A 19,925-nucleotide genomic window follows, 5' to 3' on the forward strand; every position below is an offset into this window, starting at 1 on the left:
GTTTCCGATGCCGTGCACCCGCTGATTTTTGTTACTTTGTTACTAGTTGCTAATAGCAACGTTGTTTCTGTACATCTTTGCGAAGAGATGTGTGGTACATCTTTCACAGATGCTTTAGAATTGCTTTGAATAAAAACTCAACACTCAAAGGAAGTTCTTTCTCAAACGTGGAAAATGGCGGGGGTAAGTTGGCTTGATCATGGTGGTTTATATCCGAACACATCGTAGATTTAAGTCAAAATGTCTGCGTACTTCTAGCTGACTTGGAAATGTTAAATAGTTATAAGTCTGAGTTTATTTAGTGGAAAGTGTATTGATGAGAGATTACTGTTTCACGTGTTACTCTTGTTGCAATGTGTACATACATTATTTATCCATTGTATAGTGAAATTCTGTTCAATATACTATGTTCATCAATTTAGGAAAAGGGTAAAGCAGCTGGTAAGACACCAGCGAAAGCGTCCTCCGAAGTATCGAGGAAAGAACCAAAAGACAAGACCAAGAATCCGATGCGTGAAGTTCGCATCAGGAAATTGTGTCTAAACATTTGCGTCGGTGAATCTGGTGACAGATTAACAAGAGCAGCGAAGGTGAATATCAACTTAGTAATCAATGATTATTGTCTGTAATATCATTTACTGGCGTAGTTGTAAGAAACATGTGACCCGTTGTTAAGATAGTGATTTTGCCAGTGCCGGGAAATTAATTTGCATTGAAACTGTTATTTGTGTATTCAAGGCAGATTAATAGACGGTGATATCTTGCGTTTTATTGCGGTGCCAAAGTTTTTGTTAGTCTTGGATATAGTTTTCTAAGCCTAAATTTGCTCAATTGGTTGAGTTATTGTACCATCATTTTCTTTGCAAAAGCCCAATCGTGTTAGCGTCATGTTACTTTGAAAACCTAATTTGCTTCTCTGCCGTGGTTTTCGTTAGTACATCAGTCACATTTACCACCTTCATTTACAAATTGTTTTTGTCATCAGGTGTTGGAACAGCTCACAGGCCAACAACCTGTGTTTTCTAAGGCGAGGTACACTGTAAGGTCGTTTGGTATTAGACGTAATGAGAAGATTGCTGTACATTGTACAGTGAGAGGTGCCAAGGCAGAAGAAATCCTAGAACGAGGGTTGAAGGTAGGTTTTTTGTGTTAAGGTTGATGTAATGGCAGAACACTTCTTTTCTGTGAGTCACTTAATCAGTAGAATAAGTGATTAATATATTATCTGTAATATATTGATAGTTGAATTTGCTGCCTGTTAAAGTGCACAGTGCCATTTCTGTGTGAAAAGATACACGTTGCAGAAGGTATGGTGCATATTACATGGCTTGTGAAATTTGGTTATATTTTAAATTACTGCAATCAAATACAGCAATATTAGGATTACTGGTATTTCATGGGTTCTGATTGCTACTTTGTCACATGAAATGTGTTGATGCACATGACAGCAACGTCTTCAGTGCGTGTGTTTGTTGGACCATATAGCTTCATTAACAATGTTCAGGTACTTAATGTTTTTGAAATTCTTACCTCGACTTCTGGTTATGTAATCCTTCTGAATATACCATGTGATTTAAATGATATATTAGCATATTTTGGTGTAGGTCAATTAAGATAATTTAAAAATGGATAGCCGGCTGTTGGTACTTCTGTGCTCGTAAGTGCTGATTTTATACACCAGTCATTAGAGAATGTTTGGTGGGAATGAAGTGATTTTGTGTTATAGGAAAGAAATTCGTAGTAAATTGTGGCGGGTAGTATCATGTTATTTTGATGACCTCTAAAGAGCATTATGAACTTTCATTCTTTGGAGGAATTATGTTGTGGTGGCTGACAGGTTTAATGGAAATCAAATGGTCTTGATTCAGTTTTCTCATTGCAGCCATAATTAACAGGCCACAGTATGCACAGCACTTTTACATAATTTCTACAAATGTAGAAATAGCACAAGAAGTAGAAGTTGTGTATTGGACTCTCCCATTTTTCAGTGTGATGCAGATGTAAACATTGGGCTTTGCTATAAGTCAATTTATCACAATTAGTTAGGCCAGTATTACACTATCAAATTTCTTTGGCAAAGATGTGATCCAATATTCCGTCCAATATATTTGACAAAGATCTTTGACATAGCGCTAGAAGGGGTATTACACTGTCATCAAATTTTTCGTCAAAGTTAAAGATGGCTGACAACTTGTTATTAACCGCAGCAGTTGTACGTACCCCAATTGCATTGTGTGCACATGCGGAAAAGAAGTGGGGAAAAAATGGAACCATACATACGAGGTTGACAGTCTTAAAAGTCCTGGGATTACAACTTGATAATAAATTCAGTTGGGAGGATCACACCACAGAACTGCAGAAAGGCCTTAACAAATCTGTATTTGCAATTAGTGTTAGCAGACATAGGCACCATAAAAATGGAAAAAGCTTGCATACTTTGCCTACTTTCATTCCATAATGTCATATGGGATAATATTTTGGGATAAATCTTGAAGTCAAACAAAAGTTTTCAGAGTCCAAAAGCATGTAATACGTATTATTTGTGGAGTAAATTCACGGACGTCCTGCAGAAACCGCTTCAAAGAACTGGGTATACTAACTACTGCCTCGTAGTATATTTACTTCTTAATGAAATTTGTCGTAAATAATATCTCTTTTTCCAACAAACAACTCAGTTCATACATACAATACCAGGAACAAAAATGATCTGCACAAGGACTTAAAAGCACTTACTTTAGTTAAAAAAGGGGTCCACTACTCAGGAACACTCATCTTCAATAATTTGCCAGGAAACATAAAAAATTTAGTTAGAAATAAAGATCAGTTTAAAAGTAGCCTGAAAGACTTACTAGTGGCCAACTCCTCCTACTCCATTGGCGAAATTTTTAATAGAAACAAATGATGTATTGTATTTATTCATACTATTAGTATTGTTATTTCAGCTTAAAAAAAAATAGACATGTTCCACATCCACGAGGATCTCCTCAGCACAGATCTATGGAACGAAAAACTAATCTAATCTGGGTGAAGCTGTGGGTTTTAAGACGACACGATAAAAGCATTCAACAAAACTTGTTACGTGAGCTTACAGTGGAAGACGTCAAGCCGTACATCAATTACTTAAGAATGGATGAGCATACATTTCTGTATGTGCTCAATGAAGTGTATCCTCATATCACAAAGCACAATATTCACTTAAGAACTGCTACATTTTCAGAAGACAGGCTCACTGTAACACTCAGATTCCTTGACACAGGAGAGGGTTAGGTGAGGTTAGGTCAGGTTAGGTCTCCAATCTTCTTAATCTATTTTGTATTCAGGGTGCTTCACGTTGCAAAGCGCCTCATCAGCTTCAGACATCTATATTAATTTTGTAGTTGTCGGCACACACCAATTGTATTTACCGGCAATGGTTATAAAAACACTACAGACGACAGAACGCTGCAGCGATGCTAGCGCTCCATGTGGTAACATGTCACATTGCAGTGAACAGAAGACAAGCGGTTTCTTTGATCAAATATACAGCGAGGCCCTAGATTTGATCAAATATTGGACGACATTTGACAAAGTCCCTATTACGCTATCAAAGATATTGGACAAAGAAATTTGATAGTGTAATACCGGCCTTATTCTTTCACATTTGTTGACCTTTTCAAGCTAAACTGTCATCTTCCAGCTTATACTAAGCATTAAGTTATGCTACAAATCAGTGTGACACCACAACCAAGATTTCAGATTCAGCCACGCACAAATTACAGATCACAAATGTTATTGAATTTGAAGTTGTTTAAATTTGTTGGTATGTTCCACAAAGACAGTCTTGAGACTGTTGAGAGTTAAGATCGGTAGTGACTTCAAGAAGTGAATTTTGGGATGCAGTCATACGCCTTCTAATAAAACAGCCATGCCTGTTAGCCATCTGTCTGCAGTCTGTACCCTGCAAGCGATTGGTATGTGGCAGTAGCTCGTGTACCAGTGGCACTCCTCACCCCCCACCCCTATTTTTCTAGTTAAGTCACAAACAGCTTGGGGTAAGAAAAATTGCTGGTAAGCCTTCATGTGGTCTTGAATCTCTGACTTTTTCCCTTCATGATATTTTCATGAAGGACGAGGCAATATATTGGACTGTTCCAAAGGTGGAGCAAAGGGAGGTGGTGATGCCAGAGAATTTTGTGTGTGTGTGTGTGTGTGTGTGTGTGTGTGTGTGTGTGTGTGTGTGTTGGATTGGGATGGTGGCAGTGGTAGTGATGGCAGCAGGGCAGAGGCTGTTTCCACCTATTTGTCAGAACCTGATGTGTGAGAGGAAGACCTTAATGATAACAGTTGTAAAAGTAGCTCATTGAAATTGAGCCACTGGGTGGTCATCTCTGCCCCCTGACAATATGTGGGTGGAGAGGAAGTTAAGTCATGTCCATGCAAAGATTACAGGAAGGAATAACTTTCATTGTTGGCCTTGCCTCAGATACTTCAATACACCTGTTACAGTACTATAGCAGGGTATGTGGGGTGTGTGTGGAAGACATCCTGCACCTGAGTCTTTCGTGTGGGAAGGGGTTTGGACTAAGGATGGACTGGGATAATTCTTTGACTGTGTGGAAAGTGGAATTCCACGTTGGGGGAAGTAAGAAGGATTGTGGATAGGTGTAGGATGATAGTTTTTCCAGGCACAGTGCAAGTAGTCTATAACCATTGTGCCGTAACTCTTCTTAGTGTGGACAGTTAGTAATTGCAGATACATTCCTCATTATATGTTATATTAGATGGAATTTAATGAAAGCTATACGATCAATAGTTTGGTCCATGGATTATTAACTGTACATGTCAGAATGATTGGTTACTTGAAGGGAAGTGTTTGTGGCTCCATAACAGAAGTATCATTGTAACAAGAGTTGACAATTACTTATAAATATAAGAAGTTAAGGAAATGTTGAATGTGTGTATGCTGTGTTAACATTTGAAGTCCAATCAGTGCATTCACTTGGTCCAACTAGGCACTGTTGTCTTATTTGGTAAATGTTGAATGCTAAAGTAATTTGTGACTTCCAAATTAGTGCTTGGCTTTATAGCATAAATATTTCACATCACGTACATACTTTTTATGAAATTATAAGAAGCAGCATCCTCTTAAAACTCTGGATATTCTCAATACATTGGATGCAAATCAGGCTTAACAAACAAGGCTGGCACTGTTATTTGCAATCATTCTTTGTTGGTGATTGAATATTATGTAGATGTGAAAAATTGTGTTTTACGGCTCAATGTTTTTTTGTTTTTAACCAAACATATTTCGTTTCTGTGTAGTGAAATGTGTGATGCACTATTACTTGGAAACCTGTACGGAGTGCATGTAGTATCTGTAGAACAATCAATGAATGATGAAAAGAACAGAAAAATGCAAACCAATTAAGATGCCTCCTCTGTGTAGGTGGAACACATTTCATTGAAAACCATATACATATTTTCACTTGCTTAACATGGAATTGTTTTTATCGGTAGGATAAAAGGATCTGTTGTGCAGTAGGCAGAGCATGTAATCAGGCTTTACTGCACATGCACAGCAGTGGACACTTTTCAAGCAGCTTGGGCTTTTCACACAGCTTGAACACGTCCTGACTTTCATTGCTGGGTCATCTGTAGTGCTAGTTGTCAACACCATTTGAATTTTACACCATATAAGATTCCATCATTCCAAAACTAAAGCATTAGGCTGTTGTCATTACAATTTGAGTTCTAAGAAAATGCCCTGCTTATGATGCCTTGAAGCTGTGTCAAAAGGACTTTTTTGTGTAGTAAAACTCACGAAATGGCAGTGTTGGTGTAAAACCGTGTTACTTACATGCTCTTTCCAGTTCTGCATCGAGCTACTGCTGTTTTAGTCTTGTATCTCATGAATCCTACATTTGCACTAACAGGGTGTACACGCTCGGGGAAATCCAGGAAAACCCTGAAAATTTTCCATTGTTTTAGTCTTCAAATTTTTGTAATTTTGACTGGTAAGGATTGATAAACAGCAAAAAGTGACAAATGCTGTAAGATGAAGACTGTGGAATATTTCATAATAATAAACTACTGCCGACGAGTGTGACATCAAAACTGCTTACATTGAGTTCCTGTGAGCAGTTGCTCATGCATGTGCGCAGTTGAATTGTGTATGGTAGTTCCCTATCCTGTTTCTGGCTACTTGAAGTGTAGCTAGCAGTAACAAGGTTCCAGGTGTCAGCTGGAAAAATTTTCTGGTGTGCTTCCAAGCTGCCAGATTCACACTTGTGCATAACAGTCTGGGTTGTAGTGGGAAGGTTAACCTCCATGGAAGTAGTGTTTACATTTAGTGGTTTTGCTGTTTCCTCTTTGTTTACACTTCTCACACCAAATGAAAACAAACGCATTTCTGTCTGGTTGGGAGCTATCAATTGAATTAATACCTTCACGTAATTCCCGAAGGCTAACATGTTGTCAGTTTGTTTTCTAGTTTTATTTTATTTCCACATTTTTGGCAGTCGCCTTGCAGAACAATTTTTGTCCATTTGCTAAATAACTGGCTTTTATTAATCTTTTCCCCAGAGGCCATCAATTTATTGGAAACGAATTTTTTTATTCCACACTATTGGTTAGTTTCAACTATTCACTGAATTTCAAGCTTGTGCATAACTGTGCTCTTTAATACGAATTTGCATTTTCATATGGTTTATGAAAACATCCTATTTCTTTTATAACATCATGTTCGATCTGTTAATACTATATATTTATCAATATATGAGCCTCCTACATCACTATAGCTGCCCATGTGCAGTAATGCCTGTTCTTTGGTGCTTTCTGGTAACTGCTGAAACAAAGCTATTTCTAACAGGTTGCCGGAAAATACTGTGAATGGTGCTTTGATTGTTGTGTGCGAATGTACAATGAATTTCTGAAATCACAGAGCATTTCATTCTCATTTAAAACTTAAGACATTGAGGACTAACCGCATGGAAGAATTTCGAGCCCTGAAGCCCAGAAATTGTCATTATTTAAAATTTTGCTGGCACATTTGTGTGAGGTATCTTAAAGTGTAACACGCCCAAAAAAAGAGAAATACTACATGTGAATGCTTAACTTGTCTGGAGCTGCACAGTGTACATTAATTTAAACTATTAACTTTTCCTATTTATGTGGACACACTATTAATGGTGATGGGGCAATTGGCTGACAGCGTCATGTGTCCTGTACTCTGGATATCTGCTGTCATTGACTGGCGAGATCACATATGAGCTACAATTAGCTTGCAAAAATGCATTTCCATCTAGATTTCGGTGCTTCGGTAACTAACAATTTTGATGCTTTGGTAACTAACGTGGTGTTCTGAATCTATAATTTTGTAGTTCAAAGTAATACAAATACGAAAATATGCAGCGTATTGTAATTTGAAAATATCCAGCGTAAATGTTGCTGAACATTGCAGGTCTTTCCAAAACTTTTTGCAAAGTTTTTTCATTCTCTGAAGTTTGATGCTGGTGTATAAAACATTTACCATTAAAAGGATTGATATTTTTACAGCTCCAAGGGGAAGTATACTATCACTTGTATGGAAAAAGTGTATTTTTTCACCTTAGAAGTAGTGTATTTTCTCATGTGGGAAAAGTGCATTTTAAACTGGGAAATCCAGTAATTTTTTCTTGTTTGTGCATACACCCTGACTGAAATGCAGCCAGAAATTGGTTAGAATACATTGCTTTTCTAAGAGAGCAGAACATTGTTCTCTGTATGGTTTGTGTTTTCAGAGAAGTTATGCACAACCAGATTTACACACACACACACACACACACACACACACAATCTTGTACTTCGTGTGCAGTTACTTCCAACAAACTGACGTCAATATGTAAACACTGTGATGATGTGAAATAGGTAATACTGGAAAAGAGAACTTCTACATGTATCTGTTGGTTTTGCACTGGTCATTGTTCTTTCCTGAGTCAGGACAGTATCTCAGCTGGATGGAGATTGCAACTACAACATGTATTATGCTATTAAACCAGACACGTACAGAGTAAAGTCTCTGGTCTCATGCTGTTATGCACTCTTTATTCTTGATATTCCAGGGGGGAAGGTCTCTCACATTACAAAGAGATTGTCCATGTCACTTGCGTTTAATATATTCGCTCGATTACACCCTTCCCCCGTACATCTATAGGTGATCAAAAATAGAGTATTTATCATGTAAGGGTAAGAAAATGCTTGATTTTGTAGAAATTGGGAAAGTAAACTTTAAGACTACTGTTCATGTACCCATAAGGTTCAACAAAAGTACTGGTGGCATAGTGACTAAGCGTTTTGATGGAAGCAAAGAACCTGTTATTCTCTCAAAATGCATTCTGCAGTTTTTTCCATTTGTAATCTTTCTGTATTAGAATAGGTATGATTAAGAGGGTTAGTAGAGTAAGTCAGGAATAACAGCAAGGTAGGTGAAGTTTCTCCAACAGCTTGGATCAGAAGGAATTCAGATTTTCAGCCTCATATGTAAAGAACTCAGAATAAAGCTGCTGTGGAATTGTGGATTCCCAGGCGGCTGACCACGTGATGTGTGTCTACAGTGAGGCACAGGACCCAATGAATATAACGACAGTTACGCTTCCTTGTCAGATCATCATATCGTAGCTTGGGACTTCGAGGTGCAAGGAGTTACTGGCAGTAATTATACTTTAGTCAGTTGAAAGGATTTTTTTCTCCTTCATCAGTCTGTCATGACCCGAGAGTGTATTTGTAGTGAATTTTTATTGTATATTTGCAGAAGTCTCAATTATCCGATCGTCGGTTATCCGAACCTTTCACCGCGCCGGCGGTGCGCACTTTGTTTATTGTAAAAATTTGTGGTGATGGCTGCAAAATGGAAAAAGGTGGTTGTTTCAATGGAAGAAAAACATAAAAGCTTTAAAAAGAATAGACAATGGTGAAACTTTATTAAAATTGGCGCAAGATTATAACATCGGGAAAACAACAGTTGGCGACTGGAAAAGGAACTGCAATGAAATTGAGAAGTGGTGTTCTCAGCGAGTAATCTCGGCTGTTTTGGAAGATCGGAAAACCATGAAAAAATTTGATTATGAAAAAGTAAGTGAAGCTTTGTTCCTATGGTTTACTCAACATAAAGATAAAGGTGTACCCATGTTGGGACCTATTTTTCAGTAAAAAGCCTTAGTTTCATAACGAACTAAACAAAGGTGAACTTGATTTCACAGCTAGTGTAGGCTGGCTCGACAGATGGAAGAAAAGATATGGAATTCGGTAACTTAGCTTCTGTGGTGGGAAGCTTTCATCAAATTTTGAAGCTGTTAAATTGTTTAGGAGTAAACTTCACAAGGTATTGGACAGGGAAAACTTAACAGGTGATCAAATTTTTAACTGTGACGAGACTGGTCTCAATTACAAAATGTTACTGGAAAAAACATTAGCGTCAAGGGCCGAAAAGGCAGTGCCAGGCTACAAACGTAGCAAAGAAAGTGACAATTCTTGCATGCAGTAGTGCCACAGCAAATTTGAAAATGAAACTTAAGATAGGAAAGCCAAAAAAACAGAGCATTTAAAAAGTATCTAAAAAAGCTTTACTGGTGGAAATATTACAACCAAAAAACTTGCTTGGATGAAATCAGACATTTTTAAAGAATCGTTTCTTAACGAGTTTGTGCCAGAAACTGAAAAGTTTTTGAAAGCCAACAACTTGCCCCGCAATGTTTTTGCCTCCAAATGTCACATCTTTGTCAGCCTATGGACCAAGGGACCTTATGAAAGACGTAGCTTATGACGTGGCCCAATCTTGGGAGAGTGTTGGAGCAAATACAATTGCAAAATCCTCGAAAATTTTGCTACAGGAAAATAAAGAAAATTCTCCAGTTGATGAAAATCTACAGCATCAGACGAACCAGAAAATACTACCCTGCTTTCATTGTTACGAAAAGTTCCGGGATGTGCTGACGCCACAGAAGATTCCATAAATGAATGGATTGTCCAAGATGAAGAATTTGAAGTGACAGATGAAGAAATAGTCAACATGGTAAATTAAAAAGAAGACGAAGCAGATGTAGTGGAGGAAAGTGCGCCCAAGATTTCTCACAACAAAGGACGCAATGCCTTGGAAACTGCTTTAAAATACGTAGAGCAACTGGAGGATACATCGTCTACCGAGGTTTTACTTCTTAAGGGACTACATGATTTAGTGGCAAAAATGTGGCAAACGCCAGGAAACAAAAGACAATTACTAACTTCTTCACACAGTAAATATCTATTCAGTCTAATTTGATCTGTATTGTATTAAATGTTTATCTCATTTGGCCTACTTGAGTTAAATTTTTGTGTTTTTTGTATTATTTTCCATGTTATCTGACCTTGACGCGGCCGGTTTAGGTCGGATAATCTAGACACTACTGTACCTACTTATTATCCCTTGTTTACTGACTTGTCATATTAACCCTCCTATTCCTACAAATTTCACTACAGAAAGAACACAAATGGAAAAATAACTGCAAAATGCATCAGAGAAGTGAACAGATTCTCTGCTCTACAACCATGCGCCTTGGCTGCTATGCCATTCATTGAATGGAATTGTATCTTGGAGTACATGAGCAACAGTTACAAATTTATTTTCTGGATTTACTCTTATTTTAGCAGATTGCCCATTATGAACTTACCGGTTGTTTCCTCAAACAGTTAGGCATTCGATCAAAATACCTTGTCTTACATTTTAGTGTGCCCAGGTGACCTGCTAATTGAGCTGAATGTCTTGATTCATCCTCTTGTTAGATGTTAAGGTTTAGGCAAGTGCTTTTACATAGTTTAAAGGTTAAATTAAAGTGGTGCCTCATTACATTTTCCGCATTCCTTTATAATGCCAGTCAGTTATCCAGAGCTGTAGTACCAAAATAACTCTAAAAATGTATTTTCTAAAGTTTTTGTTCTTTTATTAGTACATATTAATGCAACAAAGTGAGGTGTAAAAGTGTATAAAAAGTTTGTAAAAAAAATACGTACCTACCAAGTAAAATGAATTACAAGGAACACAGTATGTATGCTGCTGATCTTCAATTTAGCGAAGAATGGCATTCTGTAAATTCAGGATGTCAACAACACAAAATAAGAAGTAATGTGCAACCTAGAGGAGGTATGAGATTTGTAAGAGAGGCCATTGATTCTGCTTAAGCTGTCAGTATGTTTGAAACAATATCTATTCACTCTGCTGATCAAATTTGCCAGTCACCTTTAAATGATCATTTGTTTATGTCCGTAAATGTAGCATTAACAGATTTCAACTTTGCCATCAAGGAATACTTAGAGCATCGTATTTTTGTAAACCACACTAAAACGCAACATTCGGCTTGAGGAGGTGCAGATTCAAATGTCCATATTCACAATGGAATACCTGGTATTTACCTTCAGTGTGCTTGTCGGATGGTGATTCTCTTGGTGTAATCTCTCATGTTTGGTTCTTTATTGTAAGAACATCATGTGAATGCATTTAAATTCACTTGATAGCTCAGTCACAAATGTTTTGCTTTTATTTGACATGTGAGCTGTGCATGAAGTAAAAACAGGAAATGGGATGACTACCACTACACTGACAGCCATGTGCATGCACACATCATGCAGCTGAGGAGTGCCAGAAAAATTTCTGCGCTGCTTCTGGTAATTTTTTGCAGCTACACTCACTGCAAGAACAATTTACAGGCACACTCCAGTTGACCATAATGGAGAGAAACCTCTGTACAAATCCTACTTCTGCTCTAGGCATGGGTTTGAGTCTGGGAAGTACTGCATGAATAAACCTAAACATAAAAGCTGACAGTGTAGGGCAAGACAGTTCACTTTTATTATAAGCACTGTGGTGTTTTGTTACATGAGCAAGAGGAAGCTTATTAAAAAGTGCTGGAGGTTTTTATTTAATTTCGTATTTCAGCTTGTAATATTGCTAGTATCTTAGACCTTTCTGGTGATATATGTAATAATTTTCATAGCTGTTAAATCTAATTCAACAATTTTCACACACCACTTTTTCAGGTTCGAGAATATGAATTACGAAAAGACAACTTCTCTGACACTGGTAACTTTGGTTTTGGAATTCAAGAACACATTGACTTGGGAATAAAATATGATCCCAGTATTGGGATTTATGGTTTGGACTTCTATGTTGTGCTTGGACGACCAGGTTAGTAAAATGTACTTTGTATTTTTGTTCTACTAACTCATTTTTGACTCCTTTAGGAACTTGTTTTCCACTGCATTTACAGTGCAAGTTTGTTAATCACAGATGGATTACCCATAGTTATATTTATTTAGGTTGAGATACAGTCCACTGATTGTAACATTCTTCCACACTAGTGTGGTTGCAGGCAGCAGTGAAGTAGCCATGCCTTTAAATTGTGGTGCAAATGGAAACAATGTATCCTGTGGTCTGATAGTAAATGTTTGTTGGCATCAAGGGAGGATCAGTCAAGGTCATTCCTCCTCTTGTGGAAGTATGAACTAACAAAAGTTTTGATAGAATTGATAAATAGTCATTGTGAGTAACAAGACAATGTTCCTGCCTAAAGGGGACAAATTTGGTAGCTGGGTTTTGGAGTATGGTCTACCACACCCTTGTCTTCCCTTCCTCTGTAATTGCAAATGAAATGGAGTCTTATGCAGGATGTAAAAAAAAAACAACAACCACCTAAACTCCCTTATGCACAGTCTCAGAAGGGAAGTCTTGCGAGCCCCATGAAAGCCATGTGGTGTTTTCATTCTGAATAGCAAGGAGGATGTGTATGGTATAGAGAATCCTGTAATCAAAAAGTTTCTCATGGGAAAGATGATATGGAAGAACTAATTGATTTGGATGAGACGAAGGTGGTTGTTTCACACTTTATGGGAACTCGGAGGTTGTGGTATCATAATGCAGCTGAAGGTGGCAGATGTGTTGCATAACAAAATTTCACATGGATGTGACTGTTGAACTGGCACAATTCAGTGAACATTCTTGATTCAGGTATGAAAGGCCCATTTGGATGGATATGTCATACTGTAACAAATTGGACAACTTTCTTGAGAAAAATTAAGATCATTGACGAGAAATTACTGACTCAAAATTATGCCTAAAAGCACATGTCAAATACAACCGGCATTAGCAGCTTGAAAAACTAGGAGTATGATACTGGACAGTCCACGATGGTATACTAATATGGAAAGAATAAGGGTAAGCACTTGCCATACAGTTGAGAGGGCAGTGGAAGCAGTTTTTGAGATACTCCTTTGTAATCATTAACAAAGTGAACTGCGTACTTGGTGGTTGTGGAATCTAATGTGGTCGTGTGGCTAGGTAAGGTACGTTCCAGCACAGCATTGCATATTGTTATGGAAGAGACTTCAGAAATGCCTTCTGGGAATTTGTTTTAAAGGGTGCCAAAATCTTCAGCTTTTGTATGAGACAGCTATTTACAAAAGCAAGACTGCAAGTTTTTTAAATGAATCAGGATTAGTGGTCTCTCAGTAGTAGCTGGAAACACTATAGGAAATATATTGTGGATAACAGCAGGTACATGCTTTGGTCTGATGTGAACAAAATCCTTAGGAAGTACAAATATCGTATAAACACTTATTCACGTGAACACAGTTCTGAGAGAGTTAATTTAGTGTATTGAGTAGTGTCCTGATGTTAAAATGCTGAAATGAATGTGATGAATTACATTGCCCAATGAAAAAGTTTGGTAATAGTTCTGTCACTGTAGATTTGAATTACAATGTTTGAATTTTGCAGAGTAAATTGTTAAATGAAGCCCTGAATAGGATGATTGCAGGGGAAATAATAATGCAAGGAAAAGTTATGAAGGCTGTTATACTTTGTAGTTATTCAGATATAATAGTTTTAGTATTGGAACACCCATTTAGTATTGACAGGAGGCAATAACAATTATGAGTTGGTATGCTAATGTATTCAAGCACTTTTTGGTTATATTTTTGAAGATACTGTTTATACTAAATTTTACTGTGATGTCACTCTTCTGCCTTCACTCATTTCCAAATAGTATATTGTAAACCATATTATTTTTAAGTAGGGAAATTAAGTTTTGCACACTATGTTCATGCGTGGCCATCAAATTGTGGCTTCGTTTAGTAATGTGTGCTAAAGTAACTACTTCCTGTTGCAACACATCACTACGGCTTACTAGTGATGTTACTTTGAGAAGTTACAGTTCATTCTGAAGGATGCAGTTTCTTCTTGCATTGTCTCTTTCATATACTAATTTTTTTTACAGGGTTCAATGTAGCACACAGGAGAAGGAAAACTGGTGTAGTTGGTTTCCAGCACAGACTTACAAAAGAAGATGCAATGAAGTGGTTCCAGCAAAAGGTAATTTCTGTTAGAATGTACTTTATTCAACCATTGCATACCTGGAGTGAAGAAAGAAAACTAGTTGTACTGATGGAAGAAAACAGTTGTAAATCATTGATAAAGAGTTAAAGGGAGATGCATTGAGTGTTGAACTGAAATTAAAGTTGATTTATTGTGGAAGAATGTAATGTGGTTATGAACGTCTGTTGTCTGATAGTCTTATTTTTTTCAACTTGTCACTTCCTGACAGGTGAGGAATGTATTAAATTATTTTTATATATTACAGTAGAAGAAAAAAATTGGGAAGGCTGATAATCTTTCCAATTAAATATTCAGGAGCAGTAGTTTAATGATGTCACTTGCAGACATGCTTGCTACATGCTGAGTCATTATATTGCTTAATTTGTCTCCCATTGCTAAGTAGATGTGTACCGTATTTACTCGAATCGAAGCTGCACTTTTCTTCCGGTTTTTGTAATCCAAAAAGCCACCTGCAGCTTAGAATAAAGTGCAAAGTAAGCAGAAGTTCTGAAAAATGTTGGTAGGTGCCGCCACAACTAACTTCTGCCGTTGAATACATGTAGCGCTACAGAGGCATGCTTTGCAGGCACAAAGATAAATACTGGCGCCAAAACCTCTGTGTCAGTAAATAAATTAAAAAAAAAGTGGAAGACAAGCTTCATGCCAACCTTAAAAAAAATGTGAAAAAGCAAAATTCAGTAATTTTGTTGAATTATATTAAAAAAATACTTTGTAAAGTGGCATTGAAGTGTAAATAGGATCCAGAACCTGAAAATACCCTTCAGCAGGCAGTCTTAGCAATATCAATGCACTTTAATAACCCACAGCAAAAATTCAACAATTGTTATTGCCACTCCTGACATACTTTGTAAAGAGATATTGATGTGTAAGGCCCAAAGCTGGAAATGTTCATTATAATATTATCAAGGAAAGTAACATATGAGGGTTGTTTCAAAAGTAAGGTTCCCAGATCTGTACCCTCACCGTGCATGGTGCAATGTGAAATCTGACAACACCACAGTGTTCAGCGGAAACCCCACCACTGATTTCAATAACCAGTGGGCTCTGCAACGGTCAGTACTTGCCTGACAGACATAAGCGATGGAGCCTGTCATCGCAGTCACCATCAGGTGTGAAATTTGTGCGGTCATCCAATTTTTGCACGCAAGAAAGTTAACACCCGGAGAAATTCATTGGCAATTGAGTGAAGTGTATGAGGAAACATGTATAAGCATGCAGCACGTCTGCAAATGGTGTACAGAGTTTGCCAACGGACGTCCACGGCGAACAATGAAGCGGCAGGCAATTAGTCTCTGACGAAATTGTGACGAAAGTTGAGCAACTCCTGCTCGAAGATGGGCGAATCACCATCTGGCAACTGGCTGCTCAAATTTATGAGGCTTCTGAAGCTTCAATTGAGAGGATATTGAATGAAAAGCTAGGCTACCACAAGGTGTGCGTGTGCTGGGTGCCGCACATGCTTTCGGAAGTCCACTAATAGCAGCGCATCGACTTTGCTCGGAAATCCTGGAGTGAATGTGACGAGAATAAGAAAGACTTCTTTGATTCCATTGTTATGGTGGATGAATCGTGGTGCCATTATGTTACTCCGGAAACAAAACAATTGCGCCAATGGAGACACACCGAATTGCCACCACCAAAGAAGTTTAAGCAGCAGCTATCAGCAGGAAGAATCATGGCATCGGTGTTTTGGGACCAGCATGGTGTACTGCTCATTGATTTTATGCCTAGAGGGGCCACCATAAACTCGACAAGTTATTGAGAGACCTTGAAAAAGCTCAGATGAGCAATCCAAAATCATCGTAGGGGAAAAGTCAGCAAAGGCGTAAGGGTGTACCAAGACAACAAGACAATGCCCATCCACATGTCGCTACAAATGAAGGACTTAATCAAAAACTTTGGCTTTGATGTCATTGACTATCCCCTTACAACCCCGATATGGCACCCAGTGATTTCCATCTGTTTCCGAAATTGAAGGAGCACCTAGGCGGTCTAAGATTCCAGACAGACAATCAGCTGCAAGTAGTAGTTTCAAAGTTTGTCAACGGGTTGGTGGCGGACTTCTTTGAGGTGGGAATGCAAAAGTGGATTACTCAACAGAGAATGCATAGAAAAAAAGAACTATGTGGTAAAACAGCTTAAAGATAGTTTCCAATGGTGTAATTGTTTTTTCGAGTAAATAATTCCATGTCTAAAAAAAGTGGGAACCTTATTTTTGAAACAACTGTCAAACATTAGGTTGGTGCATAAGTTTGTAGCATTTTTGTTTTGCATGTTGGTACTAGAGTTGCCGTGTGTTTATAAATTGTCATTCTTTATTTGTTGTTTAGTGTCGCAGCTTGGGTTTACATATTGTCATGTGGAGACAGTGTTTGGAGCACGACAAGGAAACATTTTTCTCATTTTAAGGAGACATTGTATGTCCTATGCTGCCCAAATTTCCATAATTATTGAATGCACCTTTCTAGATACACTGAACTAGAATTATTTACTAAAATTGTATTGTGGGGCATGTTATCTGGTGGTGGTTTTTTCTCCGAACACTCAATTTTTTGGTAGAATTTTGTAAATAAAGGAACATAAAAAACAATTCAGGATATTTTAATTATTGTATTTCAACGTGTGTTGAATCTCACACTTAGCATGCTGTGAAAATTGTCTACCATCCAGTACTTCATAGAAAACAGGTCATTACTGCAAGAAATGTAGTTCAGAGATATTGAGATTTAAAACTTTTTCCTACAAATTCTTGTACAGGCTTAAATTTCTGCATCTTTTATACACTAGAATTGCCCTGGCCCATAGTATATCTTCTTCAGTGTCACAACAGTCCAGTGCTTGCTTCCTTTTCTTTCTTGCTTCTTTTGTCATTTGTTGAGCAGCTAACTCTGCTTCACGTACACTAATCTCATCCATTTCTCATGGCCCTTTAGCTGTGTTCTGTCCAAATCTTACCCCTAACATCTCCAGAACTTTAAAGTCTTTCATGGTTCGCACAATTAGTTATTACAGCATCAGACACTGCTAATTCTAGAGTCAGAAGGCCTACAAACACATATTTAGGCATACTTTAGTAGCTCAGGATTTGCCAAATTTCTGTAAATACATTTGATTGCCTCCATTATTGGTAAAAGAAGAGAATGTTTGTGTGTAAATTCATGCAGGGTGACAGAAAATTGGTTGATACTCGATGAAAGAAAGTGCTCTACACAGCTCTTTTCATCTTATCTGAATTGTCAGTTATCTCTAATGGCCTTCCCGTAATATTCCTGCAATTCATCAATTACTTTCTCTATTAGTCTTCCAGCACATTTTGTTGTCTTGACATCTGACAGTTTTGTGTATCTAGAATCAGAAACAAAGAACTGATTTGTTTATTCATAATGCCAACTTTTGAGACATAAAAGTAGACTGGAGCGAAGATAAGACTGCTGAACTGAAATTTGTCACATGTTCCACATTCAAAATATTGTTTGAAGGTCTCTCAATTGTTTGATTTTAATGTATTATACACCAAAATGTTCAGGAAGTCCAAAGTACATTATGGAGTAGAAAACAGATTTCAACGAATTTAACATACAGTGTCCCCTTGAGGAGGATCATTTTGACATTAGTGACTCTCCACATTCAGGAAGACCTTCAGGGTCTGATGAAGATAGTTAGAATGCATTAATCCCCAATGATAGACATCAGTATACCTGAGAAGTGGCAAGTGTGATGAATTGTGATCGTTTTACCATTGTGTGATATTCGCAGGCAACAGGGAACGTTCAAAAATCGAATGTATTGGTACTGCATGCTCTAAGACAAAATCTCAAATCTGTGGGTTTCTGTAGGTCCATATCTGCTTGCTCATCATTAGTTGGCTCGTGAATGAAAGTCTTACAGATGGAATCAAAGAGCAATGACCAGGCAGACTGTGCGAAGTGATGCTACTGCACAATAATGTCTCACTTTCCGCTTCACTGATAAAAAGCACTAAGGCCCTCAGATTTCCACCTTTCCTGCTCTGTTGAACAACCTTCAAGGATCTTCGCTGGATGAAAATGTGCTCAGAACATGCCTCAGAGTTCTTCACCGCAGAACCACGTGATTTCAACAGTTGCGGAACAGACAGGTTACGCTATTGTTGGCAGACTGTTGCAAATAGCAAAGGGGAGTATATCTGTATTCAAATCTCCCTCATACCCTTTTCTTTTTCCACAAATTTATGAACTGCCCATCTGGTCATTGACGTTTTTGTTTGCTGTATTCAGATTTGTGTTCCTTGTGATAAGTCGAATGCAAAACAGAGGTGTAAGGAAGGGACCTACAGACATGTACCTCCTATATGTTATACACAAGTAGCAGATGTAATGACTCTTGCATTCCTTTTTGGAAATTTGACTCGTGAATTCCTTTGTTGTAATATAGTTCACACCCATTTGCAAGAGGTCTGTGCAGCATCTCACTTGCTCTTGCTCATAATCACATTTACTTGGGGTAGTAATATATTCTCCCCAAAGACTCACATTCTGTGACCAACGTATTCTATGACAGTTGCCGAGACTGCAGAACAGGCATGTCAATGACCAGGTGGATGGTTCATAATTTTGTGAAAAAAGTGTGTGTTTGTGTTTTTGACTAAGCTTTTTTTGCGACAGTCTTTTTGTTGTGCCTATTTGCGACTCTTGCATCTCTTCTTTGTTACTTTCTATCCTGGGTTTTCCATTGTTTAGTATAAGATAGAATATTTGCATCTTTGAATTTAGAAAGAAGTCACTGGATACCTTCAGTGACATTTTAAAAAGAGCCTAAGATATGCAGTTGTTGATGGAAGTAGATATTAAATCTCTTCCATCATTGATCCATATTATATTTCATTGAGATTTTAAGGTTTGAAATTCCAATGTCTGAATTTGCTACCAGTGAAGGAAAAAGTATGGCTATTTGATTTAATAGAATACCTTGCGTGCTCTCATCTTTTTTTCAAACTAGTTCATTAATACATTCGAAGTTGAACATAATTATTGTCAAGTATGGTGGCTGAATATGAATGTATTTGCTCAGGAATCTTGCACGGGCTGATCTTGGGTCATGTTAATTGCAATAACTTTTTGTAATGCTTATCTTATTTTTCTAGTACACTAAAATTACTAATGAAAGTTTTCTTTTGTTTTACAGTATGATGGTATTATTCTTGCTGGGAAGAAGAATTAAGAAGTTTGAAATTTGTATGACCCAATTAAAATAAAGTATTTAAAATAAAAATTATTTTTCCGTTATGAATATCCTTATTTTCTTGAAAGTAGTTCAGTGATCACTGTAATAAGCTTAATGTAAGAAAGCAGCTCTGCATATAGAAGAGTTGTAGGGAAGTGTGGAAGGGAAGTAGTTTACTTCTATGATAAGTTCTACACTTTACCATGTTGCCAAGTCTTACGAACTGTTGCCACAGGCAGCAGGTTAAATTTTCTGGCCATTTTGCTGTCTGAAGGCAAGTATGTTTGTAGTCTAGTGCTGTTTGTAGCAGTGTGTCCCAAGTATAGCATAGGTTACTTGGGATCTG

At 37.6% G+C, this 19,925-nt stretch overlaps 1 protein-coding gene across 1 annotated transcript; it reads left to right on the plus strand.

Moving 5' to 3' along the window:
• Positions 1-82: 82 nt before the first annotated feature.
• On the plus strand, positions 83-19,645 carry LOC126237105 (60S ribosomal protein L11). The gene is made up of 6 exons (XM_049946916.1): positions 83-183; positions 423-590; positions 986-1,135; positions 12,025-12,172; positions 14,259-14,353; positions 19,541-19,645. The coding sequence occupies exons 1-6, from the start codon at positions 175-177 to the stop codon at positions 19,574-19,576; spliced, it is 606 nt and encodes a 201-aa protein (XP_049802873.1). The 5' UTR covers positions 83-174; the 3' UTR covers positions 19,577-19,645.
• Positions 19,646-19,925: the final 280 nt, after the last annotated feature.

Source organism: Schistocerca nitens, chromosome 2, assembly GCF_023898315.1.
Source record: "Schistocerca nitens isolate TAMUIC-IGC-003100 chromosome 2, iqSchNite1.1, whole genome shotgun sequence".
Taxonomy (NCBI): Eukaryota; Metazoa; Arthropoda; class Insecta; order Orthoptera; family Acrididae; genus Schistocerca; species Schistocerca nitens.